We start from the raw sequence: 18,873 nt of genomic DNA, 5'->3' as shown, positions 1-18,873 counted from the left end.
CAAATCTAATCTCCTTCTACTCTCCAATGTAACAAACCCCCACTATTTATATAAGTGATGCCAGCACCACCTAGGGGCAAATAGATATAATGACAACTAAACAGCCTGATAATAGTAATTACAGCTTGATATCACAATACATTAATATGACATTTAGCAAAAGTTTAAAGTGCCCACATGTAGCACATAGTGGGACACTGCATATCTATGAGTTCTTGAGACACAAGACAATATGGCATCTCTTACCCTTTGTCTTAGCTCATTTATTTGTATTCTTCAGGGAGAGTAAGGAGTATACACAACAATCCATGGAAGAAGCTGTTAAGAAGGTCAATGAGATGAAAGCCAACTTTGGAGGAACAGAAATCTTGAGACCTTTAAAGAAAATCTATGATACTGCTGGGAGGCCAGACCACCCAAGACAGGTAAATCACTCAAAAAATCTGTAAACCTTTTGTATTACTTACTGTCTAACTGATAATCAGGTACCTGTCTACCACATTACATTTATTATGAGATTGTCCCCTAGCAGTGGGCATTTAATAGGTTCGACTTGTATAGATGCACATGGGGAATAGCAGACAATGAGGCCTCTAGTATCTTGAAACTAGTATACCTCTTGAACACTTAGTTGAGCTAAGCATCCATATGTATGAGGGGTACGTAGGAATAGATGTCGGCTGAATGAGCATTCAGCTATTGAAGGTGTACGACCAACTTCAGTACACAGCTCTACACCCTCAGTGCAATGCCAAGCTGCTCTGTTATACTCTGAGTACAGAGCTATCCTCCACTAAAAGCAATGCTAGAGTAGAATATGTCCATGCATACAGCATCCAGTGGAGCATGCCATCATTTTTTTTACATTAAATTCACATGGAGTCTAACAGAATAAAAACCTTTGTGTGGAATCAAAGGCGGTGGTAAAATAGTGACTTTATGAGAGCCCCGTTTTGGCTTCATACAAGACAGAGCCATAATAAACCTTTGTACATAAGCCCTTAAAGGCTATGTACACGTTCGGAGGCAATTTTTTTTTTTATGATTGCATGTTACTCATTTTTGGCTAAAAATCTTTTTTTAAATTGGCCTTTATTAAAAATATTGAGCTGTTCTGTCACAAAGGGTGTTTTTTCTAGTGTAACTGGTACTTTCACTTTCACTTTGTGCTAGTCATCTAATAAACCTCATCTCTAAACTACTGAGAGGTCATAAACACTTATTTAAGCCTCATTCTTATCAGTAAGATGGGAACTGAGCTATAATGAGTGTTTAGGAGGTCAGAGAGCTGAGATAAGGAGTGCGTCTGCTCCTGGTATGACGGAAAAGACAGAAAATCCAAAGGGTGCTACTAGAGAATGTCGGCCCTGTACAGAAAAAAAGACACCATATTTTTAATAAAGACCAATTTAAAGAGTTATTTTTATCTCAAAATGAGTATAATGCAATAATAATAAAAACTGCCCCCAAAGGTGTACATAGACTTTAAAGTCTTTAAAAGATCAGTTATGTTACTACTAAACTCCCTTCCCCACCAAGATTATACTTGGTCTATGTTCACATTAGAAATAGTCTTGTTTGCTGTACCTGTGAACAACGCTGTATGAGGGTGGGGTAAAGTGAGCTCATCTGGTTTGTTCCCTCTGGCTTTTCATTTTGCATTACTAAGGACACCAAGTTAGCATAATCTGTGGCAGAATGTTTTATTTTGAGGGGTAGTTTAATTTAGATTATGTGATGCATTTAAACTCTTTTAATTTATGGTCTTCTAAGCTTTTTCTCTTCACGGATGGAGAGGTTGGGAACACAAAAGAAGTGATTGATGAAGTCCAGAAAAATGTTAATAATCACAGGTAATATCAACAATCCTACTGTGTTATTGCGCCAGTCTCAACCCATTCTATCCCTAATACACTGATATATCCCTAATATTTGTGCCATTGAGTAACCATGGATTTTTTTTTTACCCAACTCATTGAACCCCTTGGCTTACTTCCACCTCAAATAAACCGCCTAGTCAGGTGATGGACAAGACATTGCATGTTGCTCGGCCATTCCTGTCTTCTTGCACAGATTTGTTGAATACTTTAGAAAAAAAAAAAACTAAAGAGCTCCATAAAATTCCGTTGAAAAAATAAATGTATTAAATATACATGATTAAAAATACAAACATTTGTTCTCCCAAGAAAGACAATGCAACTTTTTCTATTACATTAATATGGAGAGCAGTACCCAGTTACCAGTATGATATTAATATTAAGACTAGTGTTATCTTTACTAATTGTTGAATACTTTGCCTGACCTGACACATACCATCATTGAGCAGGCAGAAATCCAAAATTTCTTAGAATAAAAGTGACATCTCTTGTGGCTGCTGTTTTAGGCTGCATGCACACGACCATGGTGTGTTTTGCGGTCCACAAATCGTGGATCTGCAAAACACGGATGGCGTCTGTTTCTGAAATTTGCGGAACGTCACGGACAGCCTTCAATATAAATGCCTATTCTTGTCCGCAATACGCGGACAAGAATAGGGCATGTTATATTTTTTTAGCGGAGCCACGGAACGGCGCAACGGATGCGGACAGCACACGGTGTGCTGTCCGCATCTTTTGCGGCCCCATTGAAGTGAATGGCTCCGCATCCGAGCCGCCAAAACGTCGGCTCGGATGCGGACCAAAACAACGGCCGCGTGCATGAGGCCTTACATTGACTTTCTGACCTCGTTCCATGAATCACCAAGGTTCTATGAAACATGATTGGGAAGCATTCTCAGAAAAAAATATTCACCTCATTTGTGAGGACCTGCTGTTTATGCTTTATCTGCTGGGTCGAGGTCAGCATGACTGGCACCCATTTTTATGGTGTATTCAGCATATAGGTCCTAGTATTCAGCCCACTACCTTGTGGTGGGAAGGTTTAGTTGACAGTTAATTTATCATGAAGGCCCAATAGTTACAGGTGAAACTCGAAAAATTAGAATATCGTGCAAAGTTCATTGATTTCAGTAATGCAACTTAAAAGGTGAAACTAATTACATGCAAAGTGAGATATTTCAAGCCTTTTATTTGTTATAATTTGGATGTTTATGGCTTCCAGCATATGAAAACCCCCAAAGTCACAATTTCAGAAAATTATAATATTGTGAAAAGGTTCAATATTCTAGGCTCAAAATGTCACACTCTAGTCAGCTAAGGGTACTTTCACACTTGCGGCAGAGGAATCCGGCAGGCAGTTCCGTCGCCGGAACTGCCTGCTGGATCTGTCAAAACGTATGCCAACTGATGGCATTTGTCAGACTGATCAGGATCCTGATCAGTCTTAGGCTACTTTCACACTGGCGTTTCTGGGTCCGCTTGTGAGATCCGTATCAGGGCTCTCACAAGTGGCCCAAAACGGATCAGTTAAGCCCCAATGCATTCTGAATGGAAAAGGATCCGTTCAGAATGCATCAATTTGGCTGCATTTGGTCTCCGTTGCGTTTTTTAGACGGTCACTAAAACGCAGCTTGCAGCGTTTTGGTGACCGTTTGACTATGCAGAGCCAAACAGAACCGTCTAGACTTAAAATGTAAGTCAATGGGGACGGATCCGTTTTTCACTGACACAATATGGTGCAATGGAAAACGGATCCGTCCCCCATTGACTTTCAATGTAAGTCAAGACGGATCAATGAATAATGCAAACGGATCCGTTATTAACGGATACAAGCGTTTGCATTATTGGTGCGCATCCGTCTGTGCAGATACAAGAGGGATCCACACAAAACGCGAGTGTGAAAGTAGCCTTACAAATGCATTCAAATGCCGGATCAGTCTTTCTGGTGTCATCCCAAAAAAATGCATCCGGCATTTATTTTTTTCACATTTTTTTCTGTCTGCACATGTGCAGACCGTAAGGACGGATCCGGCATTGCAGTATTTTAAATGCCGGATCCGGCACTAATACATTCCTATGGAAAAAAATGTCGGATCCGACATTCCGGCAAGTGTTCTGAATTTTTGGCCGGAGATAATCTGGTATTCTCTCCGTCCCAAACAGTCAAAAAGACTGAACTTAAGACATCCTGATGCATCCTGAACGGAATGCTCAGCATTCAGAATGCATGGGGATAAAACTGATCAGTTCTTTTCCGGTATAGAGCCCCTAGGACGGAACTCTATGCCGGAAAAGAAAAAAACGCTAGTGTGAAAGTACCCTAAATAATCCATATCCCCTGAGCAAAGGGTTCCTGAGCCTTTTAATTGTCTCAATATTTCAGTTGCATTACTGAAATAAATGGACTTTTGCACAATATTCAAATTTTTCGAGTTTCACCTGTATATAATATTTTATCCATGATTGGCCATTTCTGACTTTCTGTTCCTTCAGTTGTGAATATAAGGAACCATTTTAAGGTCCCGATACCAGTTTCTTGGTACTCAATTTTTGTATGGTTTGATTATGTATGACATATCACATTGTGACCTTCATATTCTTGACTTTTGTGTAGATGCTTCGCATTTGGGATCGGTGAGGGCGCCTCCACATCCCTCATCAAAGGTATGGCCCGAGCAGGTGGTGGAACATTTGAGTTCATCACCGGCAAAGACAGAATGCAAACCAAGGTGAGTGCTGGCCTTCTTGGTTGGGCTTCTTTCTCGAACTTCCAAGTGAGGGGGGGCAACATGCATCATTTCAGTGTTCACATTACACCCCTGTGCTGATGGACGTCCTGTTGATGTGCTGAGGTGGATTGTAGATGTTGACCCTCGTCAGACTTCCTAGGACCACAATGCTACTAGACTATTGTGCTTCACATACAAATGCATTGTATAGGGGTTGTCAAGATTTTGATATTGATGACCTATCTTCAGGATAGGTGATTAGTATCAGATTGCCGGGAGTCCGTCTTCTGGCAACCCCAGTGATTAGCTGCGGTGCTTCAATGAATGCCACAGCCTCTTCGTAGGTCAGTGTCTTCACATTCATCGATCGCACGGCCTAGGTGCAGCTCAGTCTCATTCAAGTGAATGTGACTGAGCTCCAATACCAAGCACAGCCGCTATTGAAGAACAACACTGTGCTCGGTAAGCTGCAAGGAGGCCATAGCGCTCCACTGAGTGCCGCAGCTTTCAGCTGATTGGTAGGGGTCCCGGGTGTCCTACCACTGCTGATCTGATACTGATGACCTATGCTGAGGATGTGTCTGTACTTTTGCAAACAATGCAAAGGTAGAAAGCTGCTATGCAGACCTATGTCTTTATGGTAACAGTTTATAAGTAAATCTGCCCTGTACTTAATTCTGCAGTCATGTCATTGTCATCTGCCCCCTCTACTACTACATGGAGGTTATCAAGAACAGAGAGAAATAAAGCATGACTGCAGGATCAGACTACATGCAGGTTTGGTACTCTGCAGCTATGGAGACAAGCAGATCTCCAATGATGAGGGAAGCGAGCTTCGGATCCTAGATCCGAAGTCGCTTCGCTCAAAACTTCGGATTAATGTGTACGGAGATCTGTCTCTGTACAGCATCAATATGTATGGCCTCCGATGAGGCGAAGTCAGTTATTCCCAAAGTCTCTCAAGACTTCGGTAAATAATTTCGGTATTTGATTTGGATCCGAGGTACCATTCGGAACCGAAGCCGAGTTCGGATCCAAGTTTTAAAGTGGCTTTCCAGTTTAAATATCAAATACTGAAGCTATTCACAGACTTCGCCGACCATACATTTTAATGCTGTACGGAGACCGATCTCCGTACAGCATTAATCCGAAGTGTTGATCTAGGATCCGAAGCTTGCACACTCATATAGGAACTGTACACACAGAACACCGGGGGATTTTTTATAAAGACCATTAGCATAGTTGCTTCACTGTTTATTTCAGATACATTGGAGGAATACAAGACTGGTTGCAAAAGTCTACATACCCCTTGAGGGAATAGCTCTTAAAAGGGTTTCCAGCAAATGTTAAGATGAAATATGGTAACTGTGTAATGGATCTTATTGTTAACTAATTATAATAGTATTAGATTAGGTGTGTTTTACAAGGGTACTTTTATGAGTCAAGTTGATTAAAATAGGTTAAAGCAATAGATTTAATGAGGCAGTAATACAAACAGATACAATAAATCTCAAGTAATAGAGAATACTGCTTAGCTAGTTGATTTATGCTGGGTTCACACCTGAGCATTTTACAGCGCGTTCCTACGCGCTGTAAAACGCTCAACAAGGAGAAACCAATGCTTCCCTTTCGGCATGGTTCTCACCTGAGCGTTTTACAGCACATACGATCGCGCTGTAAAACACCCGACGCCCCAAGAAGTTCAGGAGCTTCTTTGGGGCGTATTGTCGCGCGTTCCCGTACATAGACTTCCGGGAACGCGCGACAATGGGCGTTCGCTTGTCTCTGCGGTGCGAATGTAAACGCCCGTACAATCGCGCATACAGAGCGAAACGTTCAGTACGCTCTGGTGTGAACCCAGCGTTATGAGGAGTCCATAATTCTGAGCAGCAACTATGAGGAGGAAGGAACAGATAATATGGAATCTCTGTCTGCATCCTTCTGCAATAGATGAGCTCCTACTAACTAAAGCTTAAAGGGGTTGTCTCACCTCAGCAAATAGCACTTATCAAGCCCCTTTCTAATGTATTGTTATTATCCATATTGCCTCCTTTGCTGGCTTGATTCATTTTTCCATCACATTATACACGGCTCGTTTCCATGGTTACAACCACCCTGCAATCCATCAGCGGTGGTCGTGCTTGCACACTATAGGAAAAAGTGTCGGCCTCTTTGGTGACCGGGACAGTGGGAGCGCCTATAGGCTAGTGCTTTTTCCTATAGTGTGCAAGCATGACCATCATTGCTAGATTGCAGGGTGGTCGTAACCATAGAAACATAATGTGATAAAAAAATGAATCCAGGAAGCAATATGGATAATAACAATAGATTAGTAAGTGCCATGTATTAACTTTCTCTACATAATAAATGCAATTTGCTGAAGTGAGACAACCCCTTTAATGCTGTATATTATATAGTTTCCTCATGACAACCCACCCCTTCTCCCAGTAATGACCTGTTTAAAAACAAATCATTGATATTGAAGGATACATCAGTGTGGCTACCTCAGCTGAATGTAATGATATCTTTCACTTCAGTGATCGGGTCTGCTTAATTCTGGAGAAAAAATACTTTTAATCCATATGCTAATGATCAGTTAAGTGCACTGAGGGCGGATCCAAGTCACTCTGTGCACCCTTGCTCCTCCTGCTTCCTCTGCCAATCCCTCCCTTTTCATCCTGATTGACAGAGCGAGGAGAGATGACTATGCAGCTATCATCCCCTCTGTATGGGGAGTTGCAGTCAGTACATCTCTGTTCATACCAGGGCAATCTGCTGCCGCTAAAGAATGATTCCTTTACCTTCAGAGTCATTAGCTAAGAACATTTAAAAATTAGCACAATTTCACATGGAGGCAGGTGAACCCAAGTAACATTTTCAATAAAGAAGTCCAATCATCGTAACGTTGTTTTTTTTTTTTGCCTACTAGGTTCTTCGGGCTCTAAAATGTTCCTTACAGCCCACTGTGAAGAATGTCTCCCTGACTTGGTCTCTTCCCTCTGGCATGGAAGCCATTCTCCTGTCTAAGGTCCCCACCTCCATCTTCCAGGGACAAAGGTCCATTGTGTATGCCCAACTGAAAGGAAAGGTAGGTATGATCGGGTCCAAAGCTCTAGATCCCAAACACCCCACTGTCGTATATCTTCTATATAAAAAGAATCTTCATATAAAAGAGAGGATCAAAAAAAAATATATATAAAAATTATATGATCCTTCAGGCGGACATAATCGCCGCTAAGTTCTTTTATCGAGTATCTTAATTTGTTTTGTGCAGTGAAACAAAGGGACAAATATAAAAATATATGTAATAATTTATTTATGAATGATTATAAATCCAATACAAATACCGACATAAGATAAATGATGAGTAATAATGTACTATCAACAAACCACCACTAGATGGTGCTATAACCAAACACCATTACCTCACCAGCACAGTACAACTTGGTTACCTATGACAATATGCAAATATATGACAATAATATGACAAAGTATCCAACTTGGCAATCAGACCACGGAATATAACTTTCCAAGGTTTAGTCCTCTTTTCAAATAATGTCAGATCTTCCATTACAGTGCTCCAGACTAAAAAAAATACCTAGTAGCCATTGGCTCCTGAACTGGAAAATTTAGGAGGCAAATTAAATTTTTGGTCGCCAAATCGAAACCGAATCAAAATTTTGGTATCGTGATCAGATCGGCTTAGGGTTGTTTCGATAACAAAATTTTGATTCGCTTTCATCACCATAAAAAAGTATTGCGATACTCAATAACACGCAAAAAAAAAAAAAACACCAGCCGCGTGCATTTAGCATTTTATGAAACGTTCGGCCCATAATAGAACAGTCCTATCCTATTTTTTGGGGTGACAAGGTGACTAAAAAATGGCGAATCGCATGGTTTTTATTTATTTATTCCTGTTACGGCGCTCACCGCATCGGAGATATTTTTTTATAATTTAATAGTTTGGACTTTTTCGGATGCAGCGCTATGTAATATGTTTATTTATTTATTGTTTATATATTTTATATGCAAAATTTGGAAAGGGGGGATTTAAACTTTATATTTTAGGCTACTTTCACACTAGCGTTTTTCATTTCCGGCATAGAGTTCCGTTCTAGGGGCTCTATACCAGAAAAGAAATGATCAGGCATATCCCCATGCATTCTGAATGGAGAGCAATCCGATCAGGAAGCATCAGGATGTCTTCAGTTCAGTCGTTCATGTTACGGTTTTATCTCCGGCCCAAAAAACGGAAGACTTGCCTGTATGCCGGATCCGGCATTTTTCCCCATAGGAATGTATTAGTGCCAGATCCGGCAATCAAAATACCGGAATGCCATGCGCAGACCGGTAAAAATGTGTATAAAGATACAAGACGGATCCGTCTGTCCGCATGACAAGCAGAGAGATGGATCCGTTCTTGCAATGCATTTGTGAGACAGATCCGCATCCAGATGCATCTCACAAATGCTTTCAGTCACATCCAGATCGGTGGATCCGGCTGGCAGTTCAGAATACGGAACTGCTTGCCGGATCACACTGCCGCAAGTGTGAAAGTACCCTTAGGCCTCATGCACACGACCGTTGTGTGCATCCGTGGCCGTTGTTCCGTTTTCCGTGATTTTCTGCGGACCCATTGACTTTCAATGGGTCAGTTGAAAACTCGGAAAATGCACCGTTGTTCATCCGCGGCCGTGATCCGTGTTTCGTGTCCGTCAAAAAAATATGACCTGTTCTATTTTTTTGACGGACAACGGTTCACGGACCCATTCAAGTCAAAGGGTCTGTGAAAAAACACGGATGCACACAAGATTGACATCCGCGTCCGTGATCCGTGGCCGTTGGCAACTTTCACACAGACGGATCGCAGATCCGTCTGCATAAAAGCTTGAAAACTCATATCCGACAGTATATTCTAACACAGAGGCGTTCCCATAGTGATGGGGACGCTTCAAGTTAGAATATACTGAGAACTGTGTACATGACTGCCCCCTGCTGCCTGGCAGCACCCGATCTTTTACAGCGGGCTGTGATCCGCACAATTAATCCCTCAGATGCCGCACCTAAAGGGTTAATTGTGCGTATCATAGCCCCCTGTAAGAGATCAGGTGCTGCCAGGCAGGAGGGGGCAGACCCCCTCCCTCCCCAATATTATATTCATTGGTGGCCAGTGCGGCCTCCCCTCTCCCCCCCCCCCTTGTTAAAATCACGTTCTGAATCCCCCATCACTGGTGGCCAGTGCGGCCTCACCTCTCCCCCCTCCAGTTAAAATCACGTTCCGAATCCCCCATCATTGGTGGCCAGTGCGGCATCCCCTCCCCCCCCCTTGTTAAAATCACGTTCCGAATCCCCCATCATTGGTGGCCAGTGCGGCCTCACATCGCCCCCCCCCCCTTGTTAAAATCACGTTCCGCATCCCCCTTCATTGGTGGCCAGTGCGGCCTCACCTCGCCCCCCCCTCAGTTAAAATCACGTTCCGAATCCCCTATCATTGGTGGCCAGTGCGGCGTCCCCTCTCCCCCCCCCCTTGTTAAAATCAGGTTCCGAATCCCCCATCATTGGTGGCCAGTGCGGCCTCACCTCTCCCCCCCTAGTTAAAATCACGTTCCCCTATCATTGGTGGCAGTGGAGAGTTCCGATCGCAGTCCCAGTTTAATCGCTGGGTGTAATGACCGGCGTCACGCAAAGGGAGGGAAATGGGAAGGCCCTGTCCAAGGGAGAGGGAAAGGTGGTGACCCCTGACTCACCTTGCGGCTGGCACCTGACTGCCCTGACGTCCCTAGACTGGTTCCTCACCCGTACGCCGATCACGTGCCTAAACCCTGGCTTTCCCTAAGATGAGCCCTATGTAGTGAACGGGGCGGTGGGATCACTAGTCCGCACCACTGACACTAAGAGGAAAACACCAAGGAGGGGACAGACAATACAGACAAACATATAATCCCAGGTGGGCGACAACAGCAGACAACAAAGGCCCAACAGGGATCCGGAGGGTAACGTTCTGGAACAACAACCAGGGAACACAGCTACACAGCTCCAGTGGGTCAGTATAGAAGTCCAGGCAGGAAGCTCTATATCTGGCAACCAGAGAAGTGGGAGAGGGGAATATAAGGAGGTTGGGAGTGCTGGACAAGAAACAGCTGAGGAGAAGGAGCTACGGATCCCTGAGTGAGCCAAAAAGGGTTGCAAGGCAAACCCAGAAAGCTACCATAAAGAAACAGCACTTATCTTTCTACATAGAGCGCGCAGCCACCTGCTGCGACTTCCTGACCCCGGGTATAACGGAGTCAGGCGTGGCTCTTGACACCCTCGTGACAGTACCCCCCTCTCTACGAGGGGCCTCCGGACACTCAGGACTAGGTCTCTCAGGATGAGAGGCATGAAAAGCCCGAACTAACCTGTCGGCGTTTACCTCAGACGCTGGAACCCACATTCTTTCCTCGGGACCGTAACCCCTCCAATGCACGAGATATTGAAGGGAGCGGCGGACCCGACGAGAATCAACAATTTTGGATATTTGAAACTCTAGATTACCATCCACAACAACAGGAGGGGGTGGCAGCGGTGACGGTTCTAGAAGTGGAACATATTTCTTGAGTAACGACTTATGGAAGACGTTATGGATTTTAAAAGTCTGAGGTAGCTCCAGGCGAAAAGCCACAGGGTTAATGATGGCTACTATTTTGTAAGGGCCAATGAACCTAGGACCCAGTTTCCAAGAGGGAACCTTTAATTTAATATTCCTAGTAGACAACCACACATAGTCATTCACTCCTAGGTCCGGACCTGGCGACCGTCTCTTATCAGCCATGCATTTATATTTACCTCCCATATTTTTCAAGTTAGCTTTCACCTTCTGCCATACCGATAAAAGAGATGACGAAAACTGTTCCTCTTCGGGAACCCCAGAAGACCCCCCCTCTTTGAAAGTACAGAATTGGGGATGAAAACCATATGCACCAAGAAATGGTGACTTACCAGTAGATTGCTGACGCCGATTATTTATGGCAAACTAGGCTAACGGTAAATATGATGAGAAGAAGGTTTTTGTGGTCCGTAATCACAGTGACTGGGTGGATTGCCCCCTCTAAAAAGTGACGCCATTCTTCAAACGCTAGTTTAATAGCTAATAGTTCCCTATTGCCAAAATCATAGTTCTTTTCTGCTGCAGATAGTTTTTTAGAAAAGAAAGCACAAGGACGCCATTTGCCAGGAGACGGACCCTGAGACAGCACAGCCCCCACTCCCACCTCTGACGCATCGACTTCAACAATAAAAGGCTGGGAGACATCAGGTTGGATTAGTACAGGTGCCGAGGTAAACCTCTCTTTTAGAGAGGAAAAAGCAATTTTAGCGGCGTCAGACCATTTCGAAAAATCAGTCCCCTTCCTAGTCATGTCAGTAAGGGATTTTACAATCACCGAATAATTTTTAATGAATTTTCTATAGAAATTTGCGAAGCCCAAGAACCGTTGCAGTGCTTTGAGGTTCTCAGGAAGATCCCAATCTAAAATTGCCTGGACCTTTCTAGGATCCATAGGGAAACCTGAAGCAGATAATAAATAACCTAGGAACTGTATTTCCTGAACGGCGAAGACACACTTTTCAATTTTAGCATATAATTTATTCGTCCGTAGGACCTGCAGTACTTGTCTGACATGCACCTCATGTGTTTTCAGATCAGACGAATAAATTAAAATATCATCTAGGTATATCACCACAAACCTGCCGATAAGATGACTAAAAATGTAATTAACGAAATGTTGGAAGACAGCAGGAGCATTGGTCAGACCGAAAGGTATGACTAGATTTTCATAATGCCCCTCAGGGGTGTTAAAAGCTGTCTTCCACTCATCCCCTTCCTTGATACGAATTAGATTGTAGGCCCCCCTAAGATCAAGTTTGGAGAACCACCTAGCACCCGCAATCTGATTAAACAGGTCAGGAATGAGAGGAAGAGGGTATGGGTCTCGGATGGTTATCCGGTTTAATTCGCGAAAATCTAGGCAAGGACGCAGGCCCCCATCTTTCTTTTTAACGAAGAAAAACCCTGCAGCCACGGGTGAAGAAGAGGGTCTGATGTGTCCCTTAGCCAAGCTCTCGGAGATATAATCTTTCATGGCTTGTCTCTCCGGACCCGAAAGGTTATATAACCTGGTCTTGGGTAATTTTGCATCGGGAATCAGGTTAACCGGGCAATCATAAGGACGGTGAGGTGGTAACTTCTGACAACCCTTTTCAGAAAAAACTTCCTCAAAGTCCGAAACAAATGTAGGTAGGGTAGCTATGGAGGCGACTAAGCAATTGCTATTTAAGCAATTTTCTCTGCAATGCTCACTCCACTCCAATATCTCCCTGGCCTGCCAATCCACCACTGGATTGTGCGCTACCAACCAGGGAAGACCCAACACCACCGGAGTGGGAAGCCCCTCCAGAACATAACATGAAAGCAACTCGATTTTAACTGAGGGGGGGAGAGGAGGCCGCACTGTACCAATGATGGGGAATTCGGAACGTGATTTTAACTAGGGGGGGGGGAGATGTGAGGCCGCACTGGCCACCAATGATGGGGGAACGTGATTTTAATTGGGGGGGGAAAGGGGAGGCCGCACTGGCCACCAATGATGGGGGAATGTGATTTTAATTAGGGGGGGCCGGGGGGCCGCACTGGCCACCAATGAATGTAATACAGGGGAGGGAGGGGGGTCTGCCCCCTCCTGCCTGGCAGCACCTGATCTCTTACAGGGGGCTATGATACGCACAATTAACCCCTCAGGTGCGGGGGACAGTCATGTACACAGTTCATAGGATATCCTAACTTGAAGCGTCCCCATCACTATGGGAACGCCTCTGTGTTAGAATATACTGTCGGATATGAGTTTCACGATCTAACTCAAATCCGATGGTATATTCTAACATAGAGGCGTTCCCATGGTGATGGGGACGCTTCAAGTTAAAATATACCATCGGATTGGAGAAAACTCCGATCCTATGGTATTTTAACTCCTGACTTTACATTGAAAGTCAATGGGGGACGGATCCGTTTGCAATTGCACCATATTGTGTAAACGCCAATCGGATCCGTCCACATTGACTTGCATTGTAAGTCAGGACGGATCCGTTTGGCTCCAAAAATCAAGGAAGACCCACGGACAAAAAACGGTCTTGGATCACGGACCAACGGAACCCCGTTTTGCGGACCGTGAAAAAATACTGTCGTGTGCATGAGGCCTTAGTGTTTGTGTTTTTTTTTTTTTACTTACTATTAGCCCCCTTAGGGGCTGGAACCCTTGTCCTATTCACCCTTAGGCCCCTTTCACATGGGCGAGATTTCTGCGCAGGTGCAATGCGTGAGGTGAATGCATTGCACCCGCACTGAATCTGGACCCATTCACTTCTATGGGGCTGTGCACATGAGCGGTGATTTTCACGCATCACTTGTGCGTTGCGTAAAAAATGCAGCATGCGTTTCTACTGTATACCAGAAAAGAAATGATCAGGCATATGCCCATGCATTCTGAATGGAGAGCAATCCGATCAGGATGCATCAGGATGTCTTCAGTTCAGTCGTTTTGACTGATCAGGCAAAAGATAAAACCGCAGCATGCTACGGTTTTATCTCCGGCCCAAAAAACTGAAGACTTGCCTGTATGCCGGAACATGGTTATAAGGGAAAATAATAGCATTCTTTAATACAGAATGCTTAGTAGAAGGTCAATTGAGGGTTAAAAAAATAAAAAATGAACTCACCTCCTCCAATTGATCGCGTAGCTGCCGGTCTCCTGTTCTTTCTTCAGGACCTGTCAAAGGACCTGTGGTGACATCACTGTGCCCATCACATGGTACATCACATGATCCATCACCATGGTAATGAACCATGTGATGAGCTCAGTGACGTCACCACAGGTCCTTTGACAGGTCCTGAAGAAAGAAAAGGAGACCGGCAGCTACGCGATCAATTGGAGGAGGTGACTTAATTTTTTTATATTTTTTTAACCCTCATTGCCACTGCTGTTTATTATACTGGGGGGGGGGGGGCCGCACTGTGCTACCAATGTTCATTATACTGGGGTGTTGGGGGGGGGGGCGCACTGCGCCAACAATCTTCATTATACTGGGGTGTTGGGGGGGGGCGCACTGCACCACCAATGTTCATTATACTGTGGTGTGGGGGGAGAGGGGCACTGCGCCACCAATTAAGATAACACACCTGTTGATACAAATACAGGAGGCGGGTGCCGGAATCAAATAGCCGGCACCAGACCTCTATGACAGGGAGCTGCGATCTGCTGCAGTTAACCCTAGGGTAGACAGAGTTTCGGATGGGACCAGTTCTCAAGAACTTTCCTAGTAGTCAAAATATAATCCAAGTTTCTTTTGGTATATCTTTCTTGTGGTCAGATTCCTTTGTGAGTTTTTCTTCTGGTGAGAGCCCTTGATGCTCCACACTCGAGTAATTATTCCTCACCTTATCTAAGAATCATCCCCTTCTGGATTAGGGATTTCCAATCAGGTAAGGTGGGTGTATTTATATGCTAATAACACAACAATGTCATACTAACCCTTGACATGATATGATACAAATGGTAAAATAATATAATATTGTCCATCTGCCTCCAGATGGCACTGTTGTATATCATATTAACATCAGATTTTTAAAGGATAACTGTCATATTTTTTATTTTTTTTGGAGTATTGGATTGTGGTGATTAATATCACCTTGGTGGCCCTATTTCAACTTTTTTAATTGTGTATTCAATTACCCCTTAATTCCACATTTTTGTTCCCTGTACTGCCTACTTTTACCTGTCCTTAAAATTGGGTTGCTAGGCATGGTCCGTCTATCTGTTGAAGGACGGAGGACGCAGAAGCAGGCTGCGTGCAAGGTCACATTACTGACAGCCAGGGACTGTAAGTAAATGATTAAAGCCATGTCCTTCCTAGCAGCTGATAACAGTGCCTGGGCTGTGTGCACTTCTCCCTGTCCCTGCGCTTGGCAGACGCTCCCTCACTCAGCAGAGCTGGAGAATGCAGAGTTGAATCAGCGCACAACAGGGAAGGGAGATCTGCCATCTGCTCAGTGTATAAATGAAAGCAACATGTGGTAAGAGGACCCCTTTGTGCTGCTGGAGATTAACCCTTTAGGGGGGGGGAGGGCTCTGGTTACTGACACTTTTGGGGGGCTATTGTTACTGGCTAGTGAGGGCAGGCGGGATTAGCCTCAGGGTGAGGGCAGTGGCGGCCATCTTGACTGAATAGTAAAATTGCAGTTTTATGCAGACTGGTTGCTAAGGGCTGAATCTTATTAAATATGGGGTAAATCAGTCTAATAGTAACTGATTCTGGAATATCATGTTATTAGTAACTACATATATGAAAATTGAAATTAGGGTCTAAATGTGACAGTTATCCTTTAAGTGAAAACTTATATAACATGGCTATATTTTATATATGTACCTTTAACCTTTCTAAACTTATATCAATGAGGAGGGATACTTCTTTGACACTCTGAATTAATCTTTACCAAACTTAGCGGGACCATCATTATTTTCCTAGACTCTTGAATTTATGAGTTTGATAAAAAATACAATGGGCCTTACACTTGCACTGTGGGTTTGTATATGTCCAAGCTATTGAGTAACGACACCTGGAATAACATTAGCTTTACCGAGAAGCTTCTATTAGCAGAAAACCTTAGTGCTTTCTATACCTCCTAAGACTATATCTACTCAGTGAGATACACACGGCATAAAGTATACCTTAATATTTGGTTATACTATATATCAATATTGCATATTATAAATGAATTATTGATATGTTCATACTAAAAAGCTAAATAAATCCACACATGAATATATATAATACTTATGAATATATGAATAGACATTACACACCAGATGTGTCTTAAGGATATAAATTCTTATCTTGTTATGGCTTAGCCATGACACAAACATTGTTCTCTTCAGACAGACATCTCAGTAGAAGCCAGTATACTCCCTATAGATAAACCCATATCTTTTAGCAATAACTTTTAAAATACAATGTTCTCTATATTCACTATGACTCTTATATAAACTGAACTTGCCATGAACTCATCTTGGCCTCTTCAGCCACATAACAGAACTTTGGTTCAAGCTAATTTCACTCTTAAAGGCAATGAGCATTCATTTTGGCTGTAATATCATCAGATAACACTGTACACTTATGAAAATGCACTACAAATCCCCCTTCATTAAAATATATTCCATTGCTATAAATGTGAATATATTGGAATGTCCAAAAGGGCTTTTCATACGTCTTCTTCAATGCGTAGACTTGGTTTATAGTGTTCCAACCAGAGCTTGGCTAAAGTCCTTCTGGAGCACCTTATACATTGCATAGAAACATAGAAACATAGAATGTGTCGGCAGATAAGAACCATTTGGCCCATCTAGTCTGCCCAATATACTAAATACTATGGATAGCCCTGGCCTTATCTTATATGAAGGATGGCCTTATGCCTATCCCATGCATGCCTAAACTCCTCCACTGTATTTGCAGCTGCCACTTCTGCAGGAAGGCTATTCCATGCATCCACTACTCTCTCAGTAAAGTAATACTTCCTGATATTACTTTTAAACCTTTGCCCCTCTAATTTAAAACTATGTCCTCTTGTATCAGTTTTTCTTCTTTTAAATATTCTTTCCTCTTTTACCTTGTTGATTCCCTTTATGTATTTAAAAGTTTCTATCATATCCCCTCTGTCTCGTCTTTCTTCCAAGCTATACATGTTAAGGTCCTTTAATCTTTCCTGGTAAGTTTTATCCTGCAATCCATGTACCAGTTTAGTAGCTCTTCTCTGAACTCTCTCCAAAGTATCAATATCCTTCTGGAGATATGGTCTCCAGTACTGCGCACAATACTCCAGATGAGGTCTCACTAGTGCTCTGTAGAGCGGCATGAGCACCTTCCTCTTTCTACTGGTAATTCCTCTTGCTATACACCCAAGCATTCTGCTAGCCTTTCCTGCTGATCTATGACATTGTCTGCCTACCTTTAAGTCTTCTGAAATAATGACCCCTAAATCCCTTTCCTCAGATACTGAGGTTAGGACTGTATCACAGATTTTATATTCTGCTCTTGGGTTTTTACGTCCCAGGTGCATTATCTTGCACTTATCAACATTAAATTTTAGTTGCCAGATTTTTGACCATTCCTCTAGTTTTCCTAAGTCCTTTTCCATTTGGTGTATTCCTCCAGGAACATCAACCCTGTTACAAATCTTTGTGTCATCAGCAAAAAGACACACCTTACCATTGAGGCCTTCTGCAATTTCGCTGATAAAGATATTAAACAATATGGGTCCCAGAACAGATCCCTGAGGTACCCCACTGGTAACAAGACCTTGGTCTGAATATACTCCATTGACTACAACCCTCTGTTGCCTGTCCCTCAGCCACTGCCTAATCCATTCAACAATATGGGAGTCCAAGCCCAATGACTGCATTTTATTGATAAGCCTTCTATGTGGGACAGTATCAAAAGCCTTACTAAAGTCTAGATAAGCGATGTCTACTGCACCTCCTCCATCTATTATTTTAGTCACCCAATCAAAGAAATTAATAAGATTAGTTTGACATGATCTCCCTGAAGTAAACCCATGCTGTTTTTCATCTTTCAATCCATGGGATTTTAGATGGTCCACAATCCTCTCCTTAAGTATGGTTTCCATTAATTTCCCCACTATTGATGTCAGGCTTACTGGCCTGTAGTTGCCCGATTCCTCCCTACTACCTTTCTTGTGAATGGGCACAACATTTGCTAATTTCCAATCTTCTGGGACGACTCCTGTTGCCAGTGATTGGTTAAATAAATCTGTTAATGGTTTTGCTAGTTCACCGCTGAGCTCTTTTAATAGCTTTGGGTGTATACCATCAGGCCCCTGTGACTTATTTGTATTAATTTTAGACAGTTGACTTAGAACCTCTTCCTCTGTAAAGACACATGCGTCAAAAGATTCATTAGTCTTCTTTCCTAACTGAGGTCCTTCTCCTTCATTTTCCTTTGTAAAAACTGAACAGAAGTATTCATTGAGGCAGTCAGCTAGTTCTTTATCTTCTTCCATATACCTTCCTTCTTTATTTTTTAATTTGGTAATTCCTTGTTTTAGTTTCCTTTTTTCATTTATGTATCTGAAGAATGCCTTATCACCTTTTTTCCCTGACTGAGCTAATTTCTCTTCTACCTGTGCTTTAGAAACTCTTATAACTTGTTTGGCCTCTCTC

At 43.0% G+C, this 18,873-nt stretch overlaps 1 protein-coding gene across 1 annotated transcript in view; it reads left to right on the top strand.

The window, feature by feature from the left end:
- Nucleotides 1–18,873, top strand: part of LOC120990708 (von Willebrand factor A domain-containing protein 5A-like) — a 198,422-nt gene that overhangs the window by 83,230 nt on the left and 96,319 nt on the right. Inside the window, exons 10-13 of the mRNA XM_040419614.1 lie at nucleotides 281–425; nucleotides 1,774–1,853; nucleotides 4,492–4,606; nucleotides 7,536–7,694. Coding sequence (XP_040275548.1) covers nucleotides 281–425; nucleotides 1,774–1,853; nucleotides 4,492–4,606; nucleotides 7,536–7,694 — 499 coding nt within the window. The remainder of the gene's footprint in view (nucleotides 1–280; nucleotides 426–1,773; nucleotides 1,854–4,491; nucleotides 4,607–7,535; nucleotides 7,695–18,873) is intronic.

Source organism: Bufo bufo, chromosome 2, assembly GCF_905171765.1.
Source record: "Bufo bufo chromosome 2, aBufBuf1.1, whole genome shotgun sequence".
In the NCBI taxonomy this organism is placed as follows: domain Eukaryota; kingdom Metazoa; phylum Chordata; class Amphibia; order Anura; family Bufonidae; genus Bufo; species Bufo bufo.
The sequence above is the reverse complement of the archived record's forward strand: the minus strand, read 5'-3'. Positions and strand labels throughout refer to the sequence as shown.